The 23,715-nt window shown below is 51.8% G+C and overlaps 2 protein-coding genes across 2 annotated transcripts in view; one reads left to right on the forward strand and one right to left on the reverse strand.

The window, feature by feature from the left end:
• The first annotated feature begins 2,772 nt into the window (after window positions 1–2,772).
• Window positions 2,773–16,053, forward strand: PLK1 (polo like kinase 1). The gene is made up of 10 exons (XM_007958701.2): window positions 2,773–3,162; window positions 3,821–3,989; window positions 5,311–5,455; window positions 6,390–6,483; window positions 8,253–8,472; window positions 12,797–12,952; window positions 14,430–14,507; window positions 14,709–14,863; window positions 14,968–15,150; window positions 15,847–16,053. The coding sequence occupies exons 1-10, from the start codon at window positions 2,773–2,775 to the stop codon at window positions 16,051–16,053; spliced, it is 1,797 nt and encodes a 598-aa protein (XP_007956892.1).
• Window positions 16,054–16,493: 440 nt separating this feature from the next.
• The window catches only part of ERN2 (endoplasmic reticulum to nucleus signaling 2), a gene marked incomplete at its 5' end in the record, with an annotated part of 15,569 nt that continues 8,347 nt past the window's right edge, over window positions 16,494–23,715 (reverse strand). Inside the window, 10 exon segments of the mRNA XM_007958704.1 lie at window positions 16,494–16,531; window positions 16,534–16,705; window positions 16,796–16,863; window positions 16,951–17,074; window positions 17,590–17,717; window positions 17,800–17,947; window positions 19,735–19,934; window positions 20,018–20,117; window positions 20,203–20,392; window positions 20,564–20,648. Coding sequence (XP_007956895.1) covers window positions 16,494–16,531; window positions 16,534–16,705; window positions 16,796–16,863; window positions 16,951–17,074; window positions 17,590–17,717; window positions 17,800–17,947; window positions 19,735–19,934; window positions 20,018–20,117; window positions 20,203–20,392; window positions 20,564–20,648 — 1,253 coding nt within the window.

Raw genomic sequence — 23,715 nt, forward strand, 5'->3', positions numbered from 1 at the left:
TTTGTTGTTTTGGTTCTGGTGGCATAGTGGTTAAGTATTGGCTGCTAACTGAAAGGTCGGCAGTTCAAACCTACTAGCCCCTCTGCTGGAGAAAGGCATGACAGTCTGCCTCTGTAAAGATGACAGCCTTGGAAACCCTATGGGAAAGTTCTACTCTATCCTATAGGAGTCAACCATGAGTCAGAATTGACTCAATAGGTAGAGGGTTTATTTTCATTTGCACCTAAAGGCACTAAGATCCATACTTCAGGTTGGTCTCACTCTAACATGTGGGGTCCCACTGATACTAATTTTGCTGTAAAGAAGCCTTGACCAAGGGCCAAGAGGGTGGACTGTGCAGGAAAGAGTCAACCCAGCAGGCTGAGACTGCTCGGCTCGGAAAGACTTGTTTACGAGGCTAGCCTTTGACTGGCTTGGATTCACCATTCCCTCAGTGATAAACGTAGCTCACTGTGCTTTTTTTCCTGGGCGTCTGGAATTTTCATACATATGAGGCAGAGAGTGTCCATGTGACCAACCCCCAGTAAACACCCCAGACCCTGAGCCTCTAGGGAGCCTCCCTGGTAGACAACATTTTCACAAGTGTTGTCACAACTCCTTGCTGGAAGAATTCAGTGTGGCCGGTGTGACTCCACAGGGAGTCACTCTAGCCAGCTTGCACCTAGTTTCCTGCGGGAAGCCTTTCCCTTTGCTGATTTTGCTTCATACCCTTCGTTACAAGAAATCATAGCCAAGAATACAACTACATGCCGAGTCCTGGAGGTCTCCTAGGAATCATCGAACAGGGGAGCGCTTTGGGGGCTCCCCACACAGGACACAATGGCCGCTTCTAGGGGGTTGGTAAGATTCTCTTTCTCCACCTGGGTGCTGTTTCTGCGGTATGAGTTCAGTTTGTGAAAACTCATTGAGCTGTAAGTTGTGACAGGTGCACCTTTTCTGTGACTGCATTAAACTTCAATAAAATTAAAAGAAAAGAAAAAAAAGGTGGTTACACACATGAGATTAAAAAATACTTTTTTTTTTGCTTAACTTCCTTTTATTCCCAGGCATTGTGATGCGAGCAGGACATGGGGTGGAAAAGCTGGCAGAATTGTCCTCATTGTTTCCTAGTTTAATTGGGAGGCAGGTAAAGGGGTGCTTACAATATGGTTGGGAGCTCTGGTGGCATAGTGCCTAAAGGCATTTGACTGCTAACCAGAAGGCTGGCGGTTCAAACCCACCAGATACTGCCTCGGCAACCCAAGGAGGGGTCGCTATGAGTCGGGTCTGGCTCTATGGCACATAACAACAACAACAACAACAGTATGCTTGATTCTTGGTGGCTCTATCAAGGGTCACCTAGGGTGCTTCTGGCCACAGGGAAGGGGCTTCTAACTTGGCTATGTTGCCATTCCAGTATTGCCACTCAAGTCCTTACAGAAGCCAGGCAGGCCAGTGGCCAAAGGGCAGAGGTGGAAACTGGCAAAGTGGGAAGACAATTAGGCCTAATGTTGCTAAACTTGGCATTTTTTTCAGGAAAAGCCACACATCTGATTTTTTGTGTATGTGAGCTCTCTTGGTTTTTAAAGGCTGTAAATTAACTCAAAATTTGAAAAGTGGGGAGGCCAAACAAAATGCCCCCACTGGCCAGATTTAAGGAGCTTTGGTAGTGTAGTGCCTAAGGCATTTGACTGCTAGCCAGAAGGTTGGCTGTTCAAACCCACCAGCCACTCCCAGGAAGGTAGATTGGGCAATCTACTTCCGTAAAGGTTTACTGACTCGGCAACCTAATGGCGGTCGCTAGGAGTCAGAATCGACTGGATGGCAGTGGGTTTGGTTTTTTGGTTTTCACCAGATTTGGCCATAGCCCACCAGTTTGTTAGGCATTCATACCATCAGCCATTTCCCCCCTCTGACCAACAAAGTGAGTGTCCACTTTTTTTAGGCATTGGAATGGCCTATGTGAGCAAGTCAAACAGCTTTCTTGCATAGTGGGGGCTCTGGTACCGTGGTTCTCAGACTTCAGCGAGTGTAGTAATCACCTGGGCAGACCTGTTGAAAGGCAGATTGACTCAGGAGGTCTGGGGTAGGGCCTTTCTCACAAGCGCCCAGGTGATGGTGATACTGGGTCCCTGGACCTGGGTACTTTGAGTAGCCCTGCTCTGCACTCCAGAGGGGCTCAGAAGCAGCTATCATTTGGAGTCGGTCTAGGGCTTTTGCTGTGAGGTGCATTTGCCCAGCAAGCATCATGTTTTTACGTAGTTTCTATAGGGTGGCTTGGAAAAGAGTTGTGACAATGGAGGCGGGTGCAAAGCCCCAAGCTACCCCTCAGCGCTGCCAGGTCTCTCACTCTCATAGGGCTTACGTTGCAGTAGGCGGGGTGGGAGTGGAGCAAAGTGTTAGGAAAAGCTTCCTGGATGAGATGCAGGTGAATTGCAGTAGCTCGCCCAGTCGCCCGCGAAAACCACCCTAAACTTCCCTCTCCCCACGTACGGGGTCCCCGCTGTCCCAAGCCGAGGACGGATTCCTCGGCACCCCACGTGTGTGGGGTCCGTGCTGCGCTGTCAATCAAGTTTTCCTTCCCGGCTGGGTGCGGGTTTAAAGGCGGCTGCTCTACAGAGCGCTCCCATGGTGCCGCGCGGCGGGCGGGTTTGGATTTTAAATCCCCGCGGCCAATCAGTGGCGCGCAGGGTTTTGTAACGTTCCCGGCGCTGCGTTTGAATTCGAGGAGGAGCGGAGCAGTGCCGAGTGTCTACCCAGGTCCGGCTAGGTCCGCTGAGCAACTCCGAGAGTATGAGTGCGGCGGCGACCGCAGGGAAGCTGGCGCGGGCACCAGCCGAGGCGGGGAAGGCCGGAGCCCCGGGAGGAGCGGCTCCCCCGCCGGTGAAAGAGATCCCGGAGGTCCTGGTGGACCCGCGCAGCCGGCGGCGCTATCTGCGAGGTCGCTTCCTGGGCAAGGGAGGCTTTGCCAAGTGCTTCGAGATCTCGGACACGGACACGAAGGAGGTGTTCGCGGGCAAGATCGTGCCTAAGTCGCTGTTGCTCAAGCCGCACCAGAAGGAGAAGATGTCCATGGAGATATCTATTCACCGCAGCCTCGCCCACCAGCACGTCGTGGGCTTCCACGGCTTTTTCGAGGACAACGACTTCGTGTTTGTGGTGCTGGAGCTCTGCCGCCGCAGGGTGAGGGTCTCTGCCGGAGGACTGCAGCTGCCGGGACGCTGGGGCGTTGGGGACCCGGAGCAGCCGGGAAGGACTTGTTGGAAAGGAGCGCTCCGCCCGGGCCCTGGAGCTGCTAGCGAGGCTGCTGGGCACCTCCAGCTCGGGAAGGGGAGGTCTCGGGGAGGGGGTGCTTGGCACTTGAAGCTGCTGGAGGAGGGGGTCATGAGGGGCCTGAGTCCTGCTGCTGGGAAGGCGGCTCCTGCACGTGAGCTGTTTGGAGAGGGGCGGCCTCTGGCCATGGACGCAAGGGGCCCTAGAGCTGCTAGGGGAGGAGCCCGGGAGAAGACGTGTTGGGTGCCTTGGGCTTCGGGGGCGCCCGGGACGGGATATGGGGACTCGGCTTCCGGAGTGAGGCTGGGAGAGGTGTCCCAGAAAAGGATCTTGGGAGAATGGCGCTCTTAGGAGAGGGGAGTCCTGTGAACTACCGCAGCCAGGGTTAGGGCAAGGGTGCAGCTTGCAGTTGCCCATGAGAAGAGGGACAGGAACCTGCCAAGAGCCCTCCGCATATCCCCTTGCCTGCCCCTGGGGCTCCGGGGTCCAGTCCTAGCTTGCCTTGAGCGACTCCCCACCCTTGGTCCTCAATACCGCCTCTCCCTCCTCCTCCTCCTCCCCCGCCCAGTCCCTCCTGGAGCTGCACAAGCGGAGGAAAGCCCTGACCGAACCTGAGGCCCGCTACTACCTGCGGCAAATCGTCCTGGGCTGCCAGTACCTGCACCGAAACCGGGTCATTCACCGGGACCTCAAGCTGGGCAACCTCTTTTTGAACGAAGATCTGGAGGTGAAAATAGGTGAGGTGCGGGGCCCGGAGGGGTGCGCTCCACCACTGGGAAGGGGTGAGGGGTCGGGAGGAGGTGGAGGGAGGAAGAGGAGAATGATGGGAAGTCCGGGCTGCTCGTTGCCTCCAGAGCCTCTCTTAACTCCAGCAGTTTAAAATAAAGGGCCCACAAGCCAGTATCTTGCCTGCTGATGCGTTTTTCTATGTGCTCCTTTACAGTCATAAAAAAAAAAAAAAAAAAAAAGAATTAGAGATTGTTCATTTTTTCACTTGGGAAGCTTGACAGAAAATTGGATTTGGAGCTCCTTTACGATGACTGGAAGCTGCAGCAGCACCTGGACAGCATTCCCGCAGGGCAGCCCTTTGCTGGGCTGAAGGCAGCTATCATCCCCTTTAGATTCCCTCTGGTTTGCCACAGTCCCCACCCCTCTCTATTAACTTCCTCACAAACTTGCCAGACATCAGTCATGAGGTTACTTGCTTGATTCCTGTACATGTTTGAGTTTTGCGAGTCCTACCTAGTTCCCTTTTCAAAGCATAAAAAACAAAACAAGAAAACCAGACTCACTGCCCTGGAGTCAGATCCGACTCATAGCGACCCCTCCTTGGGTTACTGAGGCGGTATCACTATGGAAGTAGGTCACCCAACCTTCCTTCCAAGGAGCGGCTGGGGGGCTTGAACCGTCAGCCTTCTGGTTAGCAGTCAATTGCCTTAGGCACTTTGTCACCAGAGCTTCCTTTAAAAGCATGGCCCTCCTTTTTATGGGGGACTAGGGGACACTGGAAGGAGCTCTGGTGGTGTAGTGCCTAAGCACTTGACTGCTAACCAGAAGGCTGGCGGTTCAAACCCACCAGCCACTCCTTGGAAGGAAGATGGGGCAATCTACTTCCGTAGTGATACTGCCTTGGAAACCCAAGGAGGGGTCGCTGTGAGTCAAGGCTGACTCGATGGCACATAACAACAACAACAGGGGACACGAAGGAGCTCTGGTGGTGTAGTAGTTAAGGCATTTGACTGCTAACCAAAAGGTCAGTGGTTCAAACTCATAAGCCACCCGGTGGAAGAAAGATGAAGCAGTCTGCTTCTGTGGAGATTTACAGCCTGGAAACCCAGTGGGGGTCGCTATGAGTCGGAATTGACTCGATGACAGTGAGTGTGGTTTTTCTGGCGGGAACACTGGGAGGGAGACACTACCCTGAGGTCAGCACATGGGAAGATTCCCGGGCAGGAGTCCTCACTTGTGGGAACAAATCACTGTGGGGCTTGATGGTCGAACCTGAACCCCCTATCTGCACTGACATCTGAGCACCCCATCTTCCTCCTTCTGTCCCAGGGGATTTTGGACTGGCCACCAAAGTCGAGTATGACGGGGAGCGGAAGAAGACCCTGTGTGGGACTCCTAATTACATTGCTCCTGAGGTGCTGAGCAAGAAGGGGCACAGTTTCGAGGTGGACGTGTGGTCCATTGGGTGCATTATGTAAGTTGGGGTCGGCTCAGGGCCCACCCGGCCTCATAGGGGCCCTTCGGGCATCTGACCTGGCTGACCTCATCCTGAGGATGTTTCCGCTTACAGAAAGGCTGCTGCAAAGGGACGCGTGGTCCAAAAACAAAGCCTAATTTCCTTATCTTCTCTTGTCACGCTGGTGTATGCTGTAAGATTCTGCAGCCGGGGGGGCCAGGGGACCCATTGGAATGTTTCCACAACCTTGCTCTAGATCCTCGCTACTCAAAGTGACATTCACGACCAAGCATCACCTGGAAACTTGTCAGAAACGAGATCGGCATCTGGAGTTTAATGGGATCCCTGCTTGATTTCTGTGCACAGTCAAGTTGTAGGACACTGCTCAGAAGGCAGCGTTGGGTGGGAGGAATTAGGCCAGGTGTTGGGCTGCCAGGAGGGGGCGCCTGTGGTCTGTCTGGATCAAGATCATCAGTGTGAAGAGTGGGTGGTGGGCAGAGGCATGGGCTTTTCCAGGTGTTACCTTTTTGGTTGTCGTTGGCCTGGGGACTGGAGAGTTAGAACAGTTGCAGCAATGGCTTTCATAGTTCTTTACAATGGAGCTTTGTTTTCCAAATGACGATGTCAAGCCTTCTCCAGGAGAGAGGTGCTCCCTGCAGGACTGCGGCAGCTGGCAGCCTCTGAGGCCTTGCCGCAGAGTTCTGCGCCACTGCCGCAGCTGGAGTTGAAAAACTATTGGTCACAAGAACCTGCTCTCATCCCCTGTATTCTGCTGAGGGCTGCGCCTGACAAGTAGCCTGGCTCCTGGGGCTGCTGAGGGGACTTGGGGATTGACTTCGGGGGCCTTAGACCCAGACGATGCCTGGACACCCCATCCTGGCCCTGAAATGGGCCTGCCTGCATCTAGATTTTGGCTGGGAGCCTTGAGCCAAATTCTGCCTTGTACTTATAGGTATACCTTGTTGGTGGGCAAACCGCCTTTTGAGACTTCATGCCTAAAAGAGACCTACCTCCGAATCAAGAAGAATGAATACAGTATTCCCAAGGTGACTAATACTACTTTATTACTTATTTTTACCTAAAGCTGCTAAGTCTAGCCATATCCCAGGTCAGAGAAAGGTCAGCCTCACTCTGGGGTACCCACAGGGCTTTCGAGGGTCTGTGTCTGAAATTGCACGCAGAACTTGGTACATGTGTGTGCACAGGCTTTTTTTTTTTTTTCTATGGGGAGAGAGTTTGTAATTTCTCAAAGGAATGTGTGACCCAATGGATGCATAAAAGGTAAAAACAAACCAGGGAGGGAGTAGGAGGCAGAAGTGTTTAAGCTTTGGAAATAGAAACAGACTGCCTTGTTCAGACTGGCTGTCAATTAGCCAAGTGGACCACCTTGAATAAACGGCCTGAATCTTCTGAGCCATAGTTTCCAATCTATGAAATTGGCTGCCTCTGGAGTAAATTAAGGAGCCCTGGTGGCACAGAGGCTAAAGGACTCAGCTGCTACCCAAAAGGTCGGTGCTTCAAACCCACTAGCCGCTCTGCTGGACAAATATGTGGCAGTCTGCTTCTGGAAAGATGATAGCCTTGGAAACCCTGTGATGATAATGATGCACTGGCATCGAGTCGGACCTGACTCATACCCACCCCTCCTTGGGTTTCCGAGGCGGGATCACTACGGAAGTAGATTGCCCAGCCTTCCTTCCGAAGACTGCCTGGTGGGTTTGAACCGCCAGCCTCTGGTTAGCAGTCAGATGCCTTAGGCACTATGCCACCAGAAACCCTTTGGGGCAGTTCTACTTTGTCTGTAGGGTCACTAGGAATTGGACTCGACTTCGTGGCAGTGGGTTTGGTGTTTTGCTTGTATTTCGGTTCTAGAGCACCTTGCATTCGGTAAGTGTTTACAGAATCCTCAACCACTGTGCATCCATCCAGTGGCAGAGTCGTGTCCATTCTCACATCCACCAGCATACATGCATTTAAAGGAATAGCCGGTGCCTGCAGGAGCCTGGTTCGTGGTCACTTTCTAGATGGTGTCCTTGGTGTGTAGCCAGGAACTTTGTCTACCCATATAGTGGACACTAGGAGTCGGCTAACTCCGTCAGGTGCTTCAGGGTGTAGGTGGTCAAGCCACCTAGATGCCTGGGGCTGTGGATTCTGGCACCACGGCTCAGGAGGTAGTTCGTAGACAAGGAAGGCACTTAACCGCTCCATGCCTATTTCTTCTAGCAAAAGGGGGATGATAATAGAGTTGCCCCTGTCATAGATGTCTTCATGAGGGTCAAACGGATTAACGTACCCAGTGCTCAAAAAACTCTCCCAGCTCATAGTAAGTACGTAGTCAATGCTAGGGTGCTGCCATTCTGTCCCAGACTTGATCTCGGTTACAGCTCATTGAATCTTCTCAGCAGGTCTCCAAGATGCGCGCTAGGGGCCCTTTTACAGAAAATGATACAAAGGCCTTGGAAAGTCTGGTTTCTTGTCTAAATTCTCACAGCTAGTATTGAAGGGCAGAGCTGGGAGTTACAACCAGATCTTTAAGGCCCTAAAAGCCTGTGTTCTTGAGTGCTACTCTAGGGGGAGCAAATTCAGAGGGAGAGAATGAAAACTTACCTTGAGTCTCAAGAGGAAGGAAAAATTATCATTCTCACAACTTCGGTTGACACTTGTTGACTCAGTAAAGCTGCTAGTGGGGGAAAACTGGGATTATTTATAGCCACTGGATGGAGCATATTTGAGGCTGAGGCCGACCAGTCCTTCGGGCTGTGCTGTGCTCAGGGTCCCTGTCATAGCCTGCTTGTGGCTGCGCTCTCTCCTGCAGAACATCAACCCCGTGGCCGCCTCCCTCATCCAGAAAATGCTGCAGACGGACCCTGCCGCCCGCCCCACCCTCAGCCAGCTGCTCCAGGACGAGTTCTTCACTTCTGGTTACATCCCCGCCCGTCTGCCCATCACCTGCCTCACCGTCCCCCCCAGGTTCTCAATTGCTCCCAGCGGCCTGGATCCTAGCAACCGGAAGCCTCTCACGGTCCTCAATAAAGGTAAGATAAGGGTCTGGGTGGACAGCAGAGCCCCAGAGAAAGCCTGGGCTATAGGTATGTGGGTGGCTTACTCCCTGGCCCCCAGAGCCCTGGTGTGGAGTAGGCCAGTCTCCCGTCATGAACACCATGGCTCTCTCTCCTGTGGCAAATGTCCTTCTGCCCCTGGGCCCTGTCAGCAAAGACAGACCTGCCCATGGCTGATGCAGGCCCTTGGGCTCAAGTAGAGGAAAGAGGATCTTAAGTCCACACCTCAAAGATTCTTTTTGGTCATTTGAGGCAATTCCTAACACAACTCTTGCACAGTTCACTGAAAAAAAGTATGAAAAATTTCAAGAATACACACAGAGCATAATGTGGTGGACCCCCATGAACCAACTGTATTCAACAGTGATGGTTTGATTGCATTTGCTTCATTCCCCCAGCCTTTTTTTTTTTTTCCTTTTTTGTTCCTTTTAATGTTAATCCCAGATATCTTTTTCCTCTATCAACTTCAGTCTGTATCTCATTAAAAGACAGACGTTTGATAAAACCACATGCTGGGAGATTGTCACTGCTTCTAGGGCTCTTCAAAGTCAGAATTCAGAAAGACATCAGGGCAGGGTGTGGCTTGAGATGTTGGTATTCCTGATTTCCATTTTTTAAACGTTTTATCTTGATAGTGTTGAAAAGCTGCAAGAATAGACTTTTTACCCAGAGCCATGAATTAACTTTTTCTCCCTACTTTGTTAGTCTCTCTTTTTCCTGAACCATGTAAGGGTAAAGCTGTATACACCTTGTCCTTAACCACTCAGTGCTTCTGAGTATAGTTCCCAAGAACAAAGATTTTTATACACAACACAGTGATCAATTTCAGTAATTGTCGGCTTTAAATATAATATGATGGGATTTTTACGTTATTCTTCATCATATATAAACTAGTTCCTGGCAATAAATGACATTTTATTTTTCTGCAGTTGTTTCTCCTTAGACCATAGTCCATTCACGATATAGTATAAAAAATAAGTTCCTTAAAATAAGTTTTTTTTTTTCCTCTGTATTGATAATGCCACCAATTTGTTATACAACTTAATTTGTTCCCATTAGTTTTCAATCTTTAGGGATTGCTTTTTTTTTTTTTTTAAACTTTATTTGGAAATGATTTTAGACTCATACAGAAAAGTTGCAAAAATAGTACAGAGTTCCCATATCCCTTTCATCCAAATGCCCCTAATGTTAACATCTTAATATAACCATAGAGCGACGGTCAAAATGAAGAAAACAACGTTGGGACAATACTCTTGACCAACTGTTGTCTCCATTTGGATTTCACTGCTGTTTTCCGCTGTAACGCCTTTTTTCTCTTCCACAGTCTAGATCTAATCCAGGATCTCACATGGTAGTTAGTTGTCATGTCTCCTGGTGTCCTCCAACCTTAGACAGTTCCTCAATTTTCCCTTGACTTTCATATATAACCTTGACACTTAGGAAGAACCCTCCTGGCATTTGTAGAATGTGACTCCATTGGGCTTGATGTTTTCTCAGGGTCAGGTGATAGTGAACACGTTCTAGGCAGGAACAGCACAGAGGTGAACTTCCCTTCTCAGGGCATCATGTCAGGGGCTACGTGAGGATTTTGTTGTTGTTGTTGTTTTCAGTGGCTTATTTCTGAATGAGTCATTGGTTTCACGCCATCCAGGGACCCCAGAGTTAACCAAATGACCCAGCAAGTCCACTCTTGGGTTCCACTCCTGTTTTGGTTAGTTCGTGCTGCTCTAAAAGAAAATACCACAGGTGGATAGTTTTAACAAATAGGAGTTTATTCTCCTACAGTTTGGGAGGCTAGAAATCCAAGTTCAAAGCACCAGCTCTAGGGGCTGGGTGAAAGCCCCTCGACCTTGGGTTCAGCTCTGCTTCTTGCTCCCGGCCCACTGAAGCTGGAGGCTTTCTTCACTCAGGCAGCTGCTGGCTGCTGAGGCGACAAATCCAAGGTCAGCAAGTAAAAAGGCACAGTCCTGATATTATCAAACCACACGGCAGGCCTAGTCTGTTAAGAGTCCCAAGATCGACAGAGCATGGCAGGCTACTGAACAACAACCCGGCTACATGCAGGATTCAAGTGTGCCAAAAAGCTAGAGACCTTCCTCAAATTTGCTTCTTATATATGATAAGCAGACCACATTCCTAAAATGGCCACTCAGCTGCTCTAGTAGGTTCCACCATGAAGCTGATTACCAATCTCACCTTGGGGAGTAACTACATCCAGCTGCCCAGCCACTCAAAACCAGGCCCAGCCAAGTTGACACATAGCTTAACTACCACCACTCCCATGAGAACTGAAGACACGTTCTCAAAACACCATTAGTCATTTAAAAACAAAACAACAACAACAACAGAAAAAAAAACAGCCCAGAGGTGAAGTGCCCTCTGAGGGCATCATATCAGGGGCTGTGTGATACATATTTTCATTTTTACTGGTGACGTTAGCCTTGTTTACTTGCTTAAGGTGGTGTCTGCTGGGTTTCTCCCCAGCAAAGTTAGGATTTTCCCCTTTGTAATGAATAAATTCCTTGGGGAAGGTACTTGGAGAAGATCTGATTGCGCTCCAGCTTTGCCCACCAAATGTAGCATCCTGGGTGTGTCCTGAAGCAGTCAGTACTGTGGGGCTTGTCTGCCTCCCTCCTTCCCTTCTACATGAATGGGAATTCTTGTGTAAGGAAGAGCGGTTGCTTCTCCTCTGTTTGCATATTTATTTATTTGGTTATGTGTGTCAGTGTGGACTCATGAATATTTATTTCTTCTTGAGGTTATAATCGAATACTGTTATTTCAAGGATTACTTTTTTTTTTGGTCCTTTTGGTTTTAATTAAAGCACAAATTAATTAGAACCACAAATGTTTTGGGAGCTCTAGTAGCGTAGTGCCTAAGGCACTTGACTGCCAACCAGAAGGCTGGCGGTTCAAATCCACCAGCCACTCCTCGGAAGGAAGATGGGGCAACCTACTTCCGTAGTGATACTGCTTCGGAAACCCAAGGAGGGGTCGCTATGAGTCGGGTCTGACTCGAGGGCACATAACAATAACAACAAATGTTCTATTATCAAACTGACCCCAAAATAGAACGAACCGTGTGATGGCTTCTCACCATTTTCCAAAGTTAGCAACATTTGGCTGCATTTGCTTTATGTGTTCCACATCCCTGTCCCCTTTCTATTACAATAATTTCTTTCATTTTTTTTTTTTTTGCAATCGTATTTTAAAGCTAATCCCAAGCATCTCATTCACACTTAACATCCTTGTCACAGAATAGTTTTTTCCTTTTTTAATTTGAGAACTTTGAGCTTAAAATGCTTTAAGAAAAATGTCATATTATACAAGAGTAGCACACGGTGGGGGGAAAAAAACTAAACATTTAAGCATGAGGGCAATAAAAATTATCCATGTTGCTACCACCCAAATATAACCAATGTTAAAAATTTTGGTGTGTATCTTTTCAGACTCTTTTTGGTCATACATAAGCATATAAAGCAAATTTTAAGGTGGAAAATCTCTTCCAATGCCCCTTGAACATTTTCATTAAAAAAAAAAGCAATTGACATTGAGTCAATTCTGACTCACAGTGCCCCTAGAGGACAGGGTAGAACGGCCCTGTAGGGTTTCCAAGGCTGTCAGTCTTTAAGGAAGCAAAGCCTAAACCAAAACCACTCCATAGAGTTGATTCCGACTCACAGCACCCCTAGAGAACAGAGTAGAACTGCCCATAGGGTTTCCAAGGCTGTAAATCATTACAGAAGCTGCCTGCCACATCTTTCTCCCACTGAGTGGCTGGTAGATTTGAACTGCTGACCTTTTAGTTAGCAGCTGAGACTTAACTACTGTGCCACCAGGGCTCCTATTTTCACGTCAAGCCCTGTTGAATCCATCCTGCTGGTGAGCTCGGGTTTGCTAGGCCTTCCCATCTTGGATGCAGAGGATGCTTTTAGTCCTTTGCTTGACGCAGACAGCTCCACGCAGCCGGTGCCTCCAAGCTGCCTTCCTGAGTGGCATGTGGTGTCCCTAAGGCTGCCCCATTGGGCCAGAGGCGTGAGCCTCTAATGCTCTGTGACTGTGCGTGGCCGTGACACCCTCCTAGAGGCCTTGGCCCGGCCCTGCAGCTACTGCGAGTACCATGTACCTGTTGTGGGAGCAGGGCAGCTGCTCCTCTGACTGTCCTGACTCAGTTTCCTCAAAGCAATGGCACCTGAAAGAGCTCTGCTCTGGGGAGAGCTCCAACTGTGGCAGGGACCCTGTGCCTCTCCCCACCGCCCTGCTTTTGTGCCCAGCTAATGGCTGCCTCATCTTCCTCCTAGGCATAGAGAACCCCCTTCCTGAGCGACCCCGGGAAAAAGAGGAACCAGTGGTTCAGGAGACGGCAGAGGCCATCGACTGCCATCTTGGGGACATGCTGCAGCAGCTACACAGTGTCAATGCCGCCAAGCCCTCAGAGCGGGGGCTGGTGAGGCAAGGTGGGCACAGTGGGGCTTGGTAGGGGGTGGGTTTGCCTGGCATATCTGGAGAGGGCAGGGTCGTCCCAGCCAGCGGACTGTTAGCGGCTTGTCCAGGCCTCTGTCGCTGTAGTATCTGTGCTTCCCTCACTTCCTGTAGATGGAATTCAGATGAGTTAGCTCGACTTTCAGGCCCTTGTTCGCCTTCTGACCCCCCTGCTGCACCGCACAAATGCCCCGTCTTCCAGCCACCTCGCATTACCAGCTGTATTTACATGGGCTTTTTCTTCTGCTCTGTGAAGTCTTTATCCTTTGAAAGAGTTGAAAGAACAGACCCGGTCATGCTCCAGTCTGGGGCATCTGCTCTTACTGTCCCCCCTGAACGCCGTCCCCCAGCATCGGCGTGGTCACACTCATCCCACCTCCTGGGCCTGCTCCACTGGCCCCTCCATGACCGCTTCCCTGTTCCCCAGCCCCCTCCAGCCCCCTCACCTGCCACAGATTTCTCCATAGCACTTCTCACCTGACTCTCGAAACTCTCCATATCTATTTCTGTGTTTAAAGTAAGAGGTTTATGGCATGTTCTGAACATAGCATTTTGATACATTGGAATTGTCCTTTCACAGTTGTTTGTTATTGTAAAAACAGAGGTCACACCTCATTGGCCAACTCAACATCTTCCACATAACACAAGTCAGTGAGGCCAGTTACACCAATCATGCTGTGCAACCATCTCTGTCATCCTTGGCCAGGTTTCCCGTCCCTGTAGAGAAAAATCTCAATGCTTCCTGGACAGGAATCCCCCCTCCCACTCCTTCCCACCCCAATAACCACCATTAAACTCTGAGTCTAGATCCTCCCATAATTTTTTAATCACTAGGTAATCTGCCAGCCCCTCTTACCATGATAGAAGTAACTTACATATTTTATCCAGATTCATTTTTATTGTGATATATATCGAAACATTTGCCATTTCACCATTTTTTCACATGTACAGTTCAGCGACATGGCTTATGTTCTGCACGCAACCATTACCACTATCCGTGTACAGATTTTCTGTCACCCTTAACGGAAGTTCGGTGCCCCCTAAGCAGTGGCTTCCTCGTATCCATGTTTATTTTTATTACTTTTGTCCATGCAACCAGAACGCGAGCTCCACGAAGGCTGGGGTTTTGTTGCTTGGTCACTGTGCCTGCGACAGTGCCCGGCACCCAGTAAGCCTTCAGTGGATGCGCTGAATGAATGAATGAGTGGCACTTAATACACAGCGCTGTAACCTTCTGCTTACAAGTCTGTCCCGCTGCTTGCCCGAACTTCTTGGTGGCCAAGGCCATGCCTTGACCTTTTCTGGGGCCCCGGCCTGGCTTACAGTAGGTGTCTCCTCTGCTTCTTGACTGAGCCCAGGTGTGATGCCTGGAAGCTTCCCTGGTGTGGGCTGTGAGGGGACCAGCGGGGAGGAGCCTGGCCCCGGCCAGTCACCTGTCTGTTTCCGTCTCAGAGGAGGCCGAGGACCCCGCCTGCATCCCCATCTTCTGGATCAGCAAGTGGGTGGACTATTCAGACAAGTATGGCCTCGGTAGGTGTCTTCTAGAATTGTGGGTGCCTCGGGGACCACCCAGTGACCCTGAGTTGTTGGCACTCTTGTCTTTCTTTGCTCCCAGGCCCCCTTGTCTCAGCACTCGCCTATCTCCATCCCAGGCCCCCAGTACCTGCTCCCAATGCCCCATCCCCCCGGTCCTCACTCCCTATTTCTGAGGTCTCCCCCACCTACTGCTAGGGTATCAGCTGTGTGACAACAGTGTGGGGGTGCTCTTCAACGACTCAACCCGTCTCATCCTCTACAACGACGGTGAGAGCCTGCAGTACATTGAGCGTAACGGCACAGAGTCCTACCTCACCGTCAGTTCCCATCCCAACTCCTTGATGAAGAAGGTGAGTGCCGCCAGCCCTCAGGTTTGGTTTGTCAGGAGCGGTGGCTGGGTCAGGGCCAGGGCCAGGCTATCAGTCTGGACTGCCTGTGCCACTTTCCCAAACAGATCACACTCCTGAAGTATTTCCGGAATTACATGAGCGAACACTTATTAAAAGCCGGTGCCAACATAACTCCGCGGGAAGGTGATGAACTGGCCCGGCTACCCTACCTGCGCACCTGGTTCCGCACCCGTAGCGCCATCATCCTGCACCTCAGCAATGGCTGTGTGCAGATCAACTTCTTCCAGGTGAGCCTCATGGACTTGGCATGGGGTGTCTGTGGCTGGCAGTGGCCCCACAGGAGCTGGGTGGGTTGTGTGTCTACAGTGAGGGCTCTCAGCCCTTGGCAGCAGCAGTAAGAAGGGAGTGAGTTGGGATGAGGGCACCCCTCCATCAGCTGGAATATCCCGTTTCCTCCCATAAAACACCCACTGCCATCTCCGAGTCGATTCCGACTCCCAGCGCCCCTGGAGGACAAAGTGGAACTGCCCTACAGGGTTTCCAAGGCTGTGATCTTTACGGAAGCCAAGCCCAAACAAATCCACTGCCGAGTTGATTCTGAAAGAGCGCCTCTAGAGGACAGAGTGGAACTGCCACATAGGGTTCCCAAGGCTGTAATCTGATGGTTCAAACCCAGCAGCCACTCCCCAGAAGGAAGGTTGGGCAATCTACTTCCGTAGTGATACCGCCTGGGAAACCCAAGGAGGGGTTGCTATGAGTCTGGTCTGACTTGACGGCACGTAACAAAAACAACAATCTTTATGGAAGCAGAGTGTCACATCTTTCTCCCACGGAGTGGCTGGTGGGTTTGAACTGCCCACTTTTGGTTGGCATCTGAGCATTTAACCACAGCACCACCAGGGCTCCTGATTCCTCCCCTCCACTGCCCTAGTACACTGGCTGCTGGGATCTTCAGTTCACCGTCCAACTCCCTCCCCTTCTAGGACCATACCAAACTCATCCTGTGCCCACTGATGGCGGCCGTGACCTACATCAACGAGAAGCGAGACTTCCGCACGTATCGCTTGAGCCTCCTTGAGGAGCACGGCTGTTCCAAGGAGCTGGCCAGCCGGCTCCGCTACGCTCGCACCATGGTGGACAAGCTGCTGAGCTCACGCTCCGCCAGCAACCGCCTCAAGGCCTCCTCATAGCCCTCCCGCCCTTTGGACTGGTGCCCCTCTTTGCTCCCACCAGCACCTGGGGGCCTACACTGGTTAGCCCCTCCGTGTTGTTTTTCTTAATGTGTCTCCCAGCCCTGGGGGCCGGGAAAAGAGCTACACCATCCTTGTAGGTGGGGGTTACTATGTAAGTTATTTTTTCTTTTTTTTTACATATTCAGGTGTGGGTCCTATAGCCCTTCCCCTTCCCTCTCAACCCCACCATATGAGTTGTACAGATAATTTCTATTGGATTTTGGACTGTTCTATCCTTGGCTTTAAATACATTAAACATATATGAATCTTCTACTTCCTGTATTCCCTTTGCTCGGGGCCCCCCAGGCTGCCAGACCTCTGCCTGTCTCTTCCGACTCAGAGGCTGGCCCAGTCACAGGCTCAGCTCCCCTGCCGGCCTGGGTGGAGGCCCCTGGTTCTCAGCTCCCAGCGGCCTCTGGGCATGGCTCCCCGGCCCCGAGGTTGGCGGGTAGTAGGGCAGGAAGAAGCTTTCTGAGGCACAGCTCCCCATGGCGTGGTACGTGTGCAGAAGCAGCCGGGGGAAGCGGTTTGTGAAGTACTGGATGAAGCTGTCCGGGACTTGGCCCAGAGCCTGCCGAACCTCCAGCGGGAGCTCCCGGTAGTGGTGCCTCTGGAAGAGGGAGACCAGAGAACCCTGGCTGAGCTGCGGCCGGGCCTTCCTGCTGTGGGGAGAGGACCCACGCTCGCCCCAGAGCCTCACCTTGTTCCTCATGGCACGGAGCAGGTCACGCACTGAGGTTCCTTTATACGACCGGAACCTTCTCAGATCTGTGGACGACGGGGAGAGCGTTGGCAAGGCTGCCCCCGCTGAGTCTGACCTCAGCCTCCCAGGCCACCCCGAGTCTGGCCCTCTACCTGTCTGCAGTGGCAGCGAGATGTGCTTGTGCCAATTGCCCCGGACCACCACGTGGCCGCCCGCCTCCAGCGCCATCACCAGGGGCTCCTGCTCGGCCTCCTTCTCCAGCCAGTCACTGACGTCCTAGGAACCAGAGCTCCTGAGTCTCATGGCCAGTATTAGGCTTGGGGTGTTGCATGAGCAAAGGGAGTAGAGTCGTGAAGGCTTGGGTTAGGTTGTAAGAACTGTTGCCTCTTAAGTGCAGCTCCTCTGTGCTATGCGTACCCCCATGTTATCCCACCAGCTCTTCAGGGTCAACTTGAGGCAGGTGTTATTGTCCCCATTTCATGGATGCACAAACGGGCTCAGAGATACAAAGTACCTTGCTCTAGGTCACACGGGTGGAATCAACTCTCTGGGCCCAAGTACAGCGTGAATGACATGGAAAAATGGGGTAGATTCTGGCACAGGGACAACTGTGGATGCTGGAATGCCAAGATGGCGAGGCTTAGGAGCCCAGGCTTCACCCAGTTGGGAGTTAAGGAGCCAGGCCACCTGGAGCAGGTAGCTAATTCTCCCCCCACCAGTCTGGCTTCCCCTTGTTGCTCGGACCCCAAACCTGGAGCTCTCTGGGGCCACTCCCAAGATTTCCCTCTGACCTGGAAGAACTGGAGCTGCTTGGCTCTGCTCCAGAAGAAGGGGTGGGCCAACACCTGAGGGGCAGAGGGCCGGGCCTGTGGTCGTGTGCTCAGCATGGCCGCCACCAGGTCCCTGGCAGCCATCTTGTCTGTGGGGTGGAAGAGGAGGCGTGGCTTAAGGCCCGCCGAGCCTACTGACCTTCCTGCCCCTCTGCTGCCCGTTTCTCTCACCATGGACCTCCTCCTCCAGGTGAGCCAGACAGGGCGTCCCCGCAAGGATGTTGGCCTGGCGATAGAGACTCTCTCCAAATGGGTGGCTGCCGCCAGAAAGCACGTAGTAGAACACGCAGCCAGCTGAGAAGATGTCCACCGCGCTGGTCTGGGGGCCAGAGATGCAGATAAGGAAGACTGCCTGGCCTGTGGTAGCAGGGCTTTGACTCAGCCTGAGCCTGCTGCTCCCTCCCATTCCTCTGGACCCGTGAAAAGGGCCCACAGTTTTCCTTGACAGCCCGTGCCCCTACGGAGCTTCAGTCCAGGTTCACAGGTTTCATGCATTTTGGGCTGAGGCAGGTAGCACAACCGGGTGACACCTCCGGGCCTGAGGCCGTACGGCTGGTGCTGGGCCGGCTCTGCCCAGGGGCAGCTGGTACTTAGCTCCAGCTCACTGTTGCCAAAGGACTCTGCGGGGGGTGGGGATGGGATGGGGGTGACAGATGGGACAGAACTTCTAATCTTCCAAGAGAATTCAGAAATCCAGATGTTTATGTGGCATTCCCCAAATATTAAGATATTGGCCACTAATTAAAAAAAAAACCAAAACTTGTAGGCTAGATCCTGTCCCTTGAGCCTCTAGGTTACGCCCTCCGGCTTTCAACTCTACAGGTGGGGTGGCTTTGCACTCTCATCAGTGCCCACGACTTCAGCTTCCACCCACACACTGGTGACCCCCAAATCTGTAACCCTGGGATCCTAAACTCAAGTCCCCACCAGAGTCTAACACTGTGCTGTGAGCTCATCGGATGCTCCCCAGCCTCCCACCGGGGCACTTGACTCTGGGCACACATTACAATCACCTGGGGCCCCAGCCCAGCCCAATTAGGTCAGAAGCACTGGGTGTGGGGCCCGGGCATCTGAGTTTTCACAAGTTCTCAGGTGATTCTGCAGCATGGCGAGGCCTGAACATCATCTTCTAGCACAGGGTTTTTCAGCCTCAGCACTATTCATATTTTAGGCATGATAAGGGGCCCTGGTGGTACAGTGGGTAAGACAATTGGCTGCCAACCAGAAGGTTGGTGGTTCAAAGCCACTATGGGAAGAAGATGAACCAATCTACTTGTGTAAAGATTCACAACCTTGGAAATCCTACGGGGCTCACTATGAGTCTGAATTGACTCAATGGGACTGGGTTTAATCTTTTGTTGTGCACGTGTGTGTGTTTGTGGAGGCCTATTCTGCTTATTATAAGATGTTAGTAGCATTCCTGGACTCTATCCACCAGTAGCACTCCTGCCACCAGTTGTGACATTTCCAGACACTGAAAAATGTCCCTAGGAGTTGAGGGGAACTGTCCCCAGTTGAGAACCACTGCTCTAGATAAAACCAAACCAAACTAAACCCATTGCTGTAGAGTCAATTCCAACTCAGCAACTCTACAGGACAGAGTAGAACTGCCCCACAGGGTTTCAATCTGGCATCTTTATGGAAGCGCTCAGCCACGTTTTTCTCCTGCACAGTGGCTGGTGGGTTCAAACTGCTGACCTTTCGGTTGGCAGCCATATGCTATAACCTCTCTGCTGTAGATTAAACACCAAACTCAACTGCCACCGAGTTGGTTCTGACTCATAGCGACCCCCATTGGATTTCCAAGGCTGTAAATCTTTATGGAAGTAGATTCCCTTATCTTCCTCCCATGGAGTGGCTGCTGGGTTTGAATCGCTGATCTTCTGGTTAGCAGCCAATGTCGTACCCACTATGCCACCAGAGCTCTTTCTGCTATAGATAAGAAGGGCTAAATTATCTTCATTTTACAGATGAAGAATCGTTGGCCTGGACGAGTCACCCAGGGTGGAACAGGACAGACTCCAAGCCTCAGCTGCTGCTCAGTTCACCAGGATGGGGCAGAACCCGTAAGGCTATGGCAGGTGACTCCCAGGTGGGAAGACTCACAGGGCTGTCAGCGGGCGGGAACTGAAGGAGTTCGGGTGCCATCCAGCCTTCCGTTCCGGGGATGCCTGAGCGCAGACTGAAGCTCCAGCGGCCGGCAGGCAGCTTCTTGCAAAGGCCAAAGTCCGACAGGACCACCCTGCCTCTGCCCTGGGTGTCAGGCCCCGCGATGAGAATGTTCCCGGGCTTCAGGTCCCTGTGCACTGTGGAAGCAGCGGGGGTGCTGGGCTGGGGAAGGGGGAAGGGAGGGTCAAGGATGGGGGGCGGAAGGTGGACCAGTACCTACCTATGTGCAAGGAGTGCAGGTGGGCCAGGCCAGACATCAGCTGCTGGAGCAGCCCCTCGGGCTCCAGGCCCCAGAGGTCCAGGTTGGGGCTTTCCACATACTGAGGACCAGCAAGGGACAGAGCATCACCGTGGAGCTGGGGCTGCCAGGCCACCCACCAAGACCTGGCTGTGCGTTGGCCTCACCTCCTGTAACGAGGCCCGGCAGAGCTCCAGGGCGATGTAGTGGAACTGGGGCCCCCGCTCCGTGCAGAAGTAACGGACCACGTTGGGGTGCCTGTCGGACTCCTGCAGCAGCTGGACCTCGCGCTGGACGAGGCCAAAGCATTCACGAAGGAGTCGTTTGACAGCCACTGCCCGCCCCTCAAACTGTCCCCTGGGAGGTGCGTGAGCAGGAGGTTCAGAGGGAGCGGGTAAGGAGAAAGGGTGGGAACTAGTGAGTGAAGTACCGACTGTGTCCCCCCCTTGAGGGGTCCATGGCAAAAATGGCTCCCCACGGTCATTAGCGCCATGTCTCCATCCAGACTGGCTCCTGGATACCACTCACCGGAACACGAAAGTGCCTCCTGCCCCGCGGCCCAGCACGTCCTTGGGATTGAAGGAGATCTTTCCCACCACAGTGAGCGGCTCAGCTAGGGGGCGAGAGGAGGGTGGGGTCTCAGGGAGCCACGCCTCTCATGGCATCTACCTGCTACGCACCCACTCACCCCTCCTCAGCCCACCATCTGCTCCTTCTTCCCTCATCCATACCCCCACCCAGTCCAGAGCAAACGCCTGCCACCTTGACCTTTCTCCTAGCTCCCACCCTCAGGTGCCCAGCCTGGTGCAATGGTGCCAGGCTGCCTGGGTCCAGTGCCTGGTGCTGCCATGTACTCTGTGTGACCTTGGGCAAGTGACTTAAGCCTTCTGCCTTTGGGTTTGTGGACCGCAAAGCAGGGGTAGTTAACGCTCCCTCACAGTAGCACTGGGGATGAATGCATAGAAAATGTACACAAAATACATAGAAAGAAGGGGGAGTGGTCGTGTTTGTCCCATGACCCTTTTTGTCATTCTCTCTCTCAGCATGTCCTGGCCACCTTTCTTTCCTTCCTCTACTACTCTCCGCACCTCTACTGGTTACAATTGAGCCCTTCTAATAGTTTTACTTGAGCCCATCTCAACATAAAATGACAATCCTCACAACTGGACCAATAAGCAACATCACAATGAATGGAGAAAAGATTGAAGTTGTCAAAGATTTCATATTACTTGGTTCCACAATCAACACCAATGGAAGCAGCCGCCAAGACATCAGACGATGTATTGCACTGGACAAATCTGCTGCAAAAGACCTCTTTAAAGTGCCAAAGAGCAAAGATGTCTCTTTGAAGACTAAGGTGCATGTAACCCAAGCCATGGTATTTTCAATCGCCTCATATGTATGTGAGAGCTGGACAATGAATAAGGAAGACTGAAGAAGAGTTGATGCTTTTCAGCTGTGGTGTTAGTGAAGCATACTGAGAATGCCAAAAGAACTAACAAACCTGTCCTGGAGGAAGTGCAGCCAGAATGCTCCTTGGAAGCAAGAATGGCCAGACTTCATCTCACCTACTTTGGTCATGTTATCAGAAGGGACCATTCCCTGGAGAAGGATGTCATGCTTGGTAAGATTGAGGGTCGACGAAAGAGGGGAAGGCCCTCAATGAGATGGATTGACACAGTGGCTGCAACAATGGGCTCAGGTATGGCAAGGATCGTGAGGCTTGCCCAGGACCGGGCAGTGTTTTGTTCTGTTGTACGTGGGGTCGCTATGGGTTAGAGATGACTCAACGACATGTAACAACAACAACAATTGAAGGTGAAAGGAGCCCTGGTGGTGCAGTGGTTAAGCACTTGAAAGTTTGGTGGTTGCTTCTCAGGGGAAAGATGTGATACCCTGCTGCCCTAAAGATTTACAGCTTTGGAAACCCTAAGGGACAGTGTTACTCTGTCCTATCTATAGGTTTGGTATGAGTTGGAATCAAGTCAATGGCAATGGGTTTGGTTGGGTTTTTAAATGAGTTTGAAGGGCTCTAGGTGATACCAATTGGTTGTGCTCGACCACTAATTGAAAGTCTGGTGGTTCAAACCCACGCACTGGTGCTGGGAAGGAAGGCTTGGTGATCAGCTATTGTAAAGCTGATAGTCTGGAATGCCCCATGGACCTCAGTTTTACTCTGAACCACATGGGGTCACCATGGGTTGGAACTGACCCAATGACAATGGCTTTTTAAAGGTGAGATTGAATCTGCTTTAAGTAGGAAGGTGAGTTGGCAGCTGGGAACATGATGTGATGGCGTGTGGTCCTGGACAGTAGGGGGCAGCAGTGGGCACTTGAAGCCAGAGTTAATTCTAGGGTATTAGAGAGCCCTCGGGAAGGCTTTGGTTTCCCATTGAGTGGGATGGGGTTGGCTCGGGTGGGCAGCTCGCACAGTTTCCTTGGCTCGTCTGTGAGAGACCCCTCACTCTGACCCAGGTGTGTCTGGACAGGCTCAGAGGGCACCATTCAAGTGGCTCCACATGTACGGCATCCCTAGAGTGCAGTGCATTGTCCCTGAGAAGACCCCACTTAGGAACAGCTGCTGGCTTCAGTCTCTACCACCAGCTTTAGGAAAAGCAGCTGAAAATAGGGTTCAGGATCAGTTGGCAAAGTACCAAACTGTCCCTTGGCATTGCTCTGGGTTAGCTGCTTTAACATTTGCTGTCGTCTGCCAGTGAGATGCAGGCAGTGACGTAAATTAGCGTACAGTGGACTCCAAGGAGTGGGCGGGGTGGTTCAGGACCTTGCTGGAAACATAGCACCCAAGGATAAGGCCTCGCTGTCTCTCTGGGAGCTCAGAAAGTAGGGACAGATCTGCTGAATGAACCCCTTAGGAACCAGATCGGCTCATTTGACTCCAGGTGAGGTCACAGGCCCATTCAGGTGAACTTAATCCCTCCTCCCTCTGAGCCCTTCCAGCCTGTCTGTTGTACCATCCACCTGTTCTCTGACGTTTCCCATCCTTGCATACCCACCTTCCCAGCTTTGGGAGCCCTCGACATGCCCACAGTCCCTACTGCTCCCTACCGTCTCTCCTCCATGGCTGCTTCACTCACTGACCTTATGCACCTGGCCTCTCCGTGAGCATGTGTTTGCAGCCTCACTTTCAGATTCCAGAATGTGTGTGCTGCTTTCTGTCATCTCTGAGCTATGGCACGTGATGTTTCTGTCACCGGGAAAGCTCTTACCCCACTCCGTCCTGCTCACTTAGGTCATTCCTTCTTATCCTTTGGATTTCAGTTTAGACATCACTTCTAGGAATCAGCCTTTCCCCGTAGGTCTAGGTCACACACCCCTCTTCCGTGTCCCCATAGCTCCCTGTCTGACCATCACAGCACTGACCACACCATAATCATTGCCTGGTTTCTTGTCTCCTCCCACCCCATCTGCTGCTAGCAGCAAAGCTTTCCCTACAGGTTATGAAAGTGTCAAAGTAAGGAGTGTATTAGCACCTTAAACAGAGAACAAAAACAAACCAAACCTGCTCCATTGAGTCGATTCTGACTCACAGTGACCCCCGTTGGGTTTCCGAGGCTGTAAATCTTTACGGAAGTAGACTACCTCATCTTCCTTCCATGGAGCAGCTGGTGGGTTTGAACCACCAACCTTCTGTTTAGCAGTCAAATGGCTTAGGCACTGTG

The sequence above is a fragment of the Orycteropus afer genome, unplaced genomic scaffold, assembly GCF_000298275.1.
Source record: "Orycteropus afer afer isolate SDZICR_OR568_19922 unplaced genomic scaffold, OryAfe1.0 scaffold01085, whole genome shotgun sequence".
Taxonomy (NCBI): Eukaryota; Metazoa; Chordata; class Mammalia; order Tubulidentata; family Orycteropodidae; genus Orycteropus; species Orycteropus afer.

What these genes read in the sequence shown, in the direction of transcription:
- PLK1 (XM_007958701.2), top strand. Translation starts at nt 2,773, where the DNA reads ATGAGTGCGGCGGCGACCGCAGGGAAGCTGGCGCGGGCACCAGCCGAG. An exon ending in TGGAGCTCTGCCGCCGCAGG is followed by an intron (nt 3,163 to 3,820) that starts GTGAGGGTCTCT and finishes TCCCCCGCCCAG; the next exon opens with TCCCTCCTGGAGCTGCACAA. An exon ending in TGGTCCATTGGGTGCATTAT is followed by an intron (nt 5,456 to 6,389) that starts GTAAGTTGGGGT and finishes TTGTACTTATAG; the next exon opens with GTATACCTTGTTGGTGGGCA.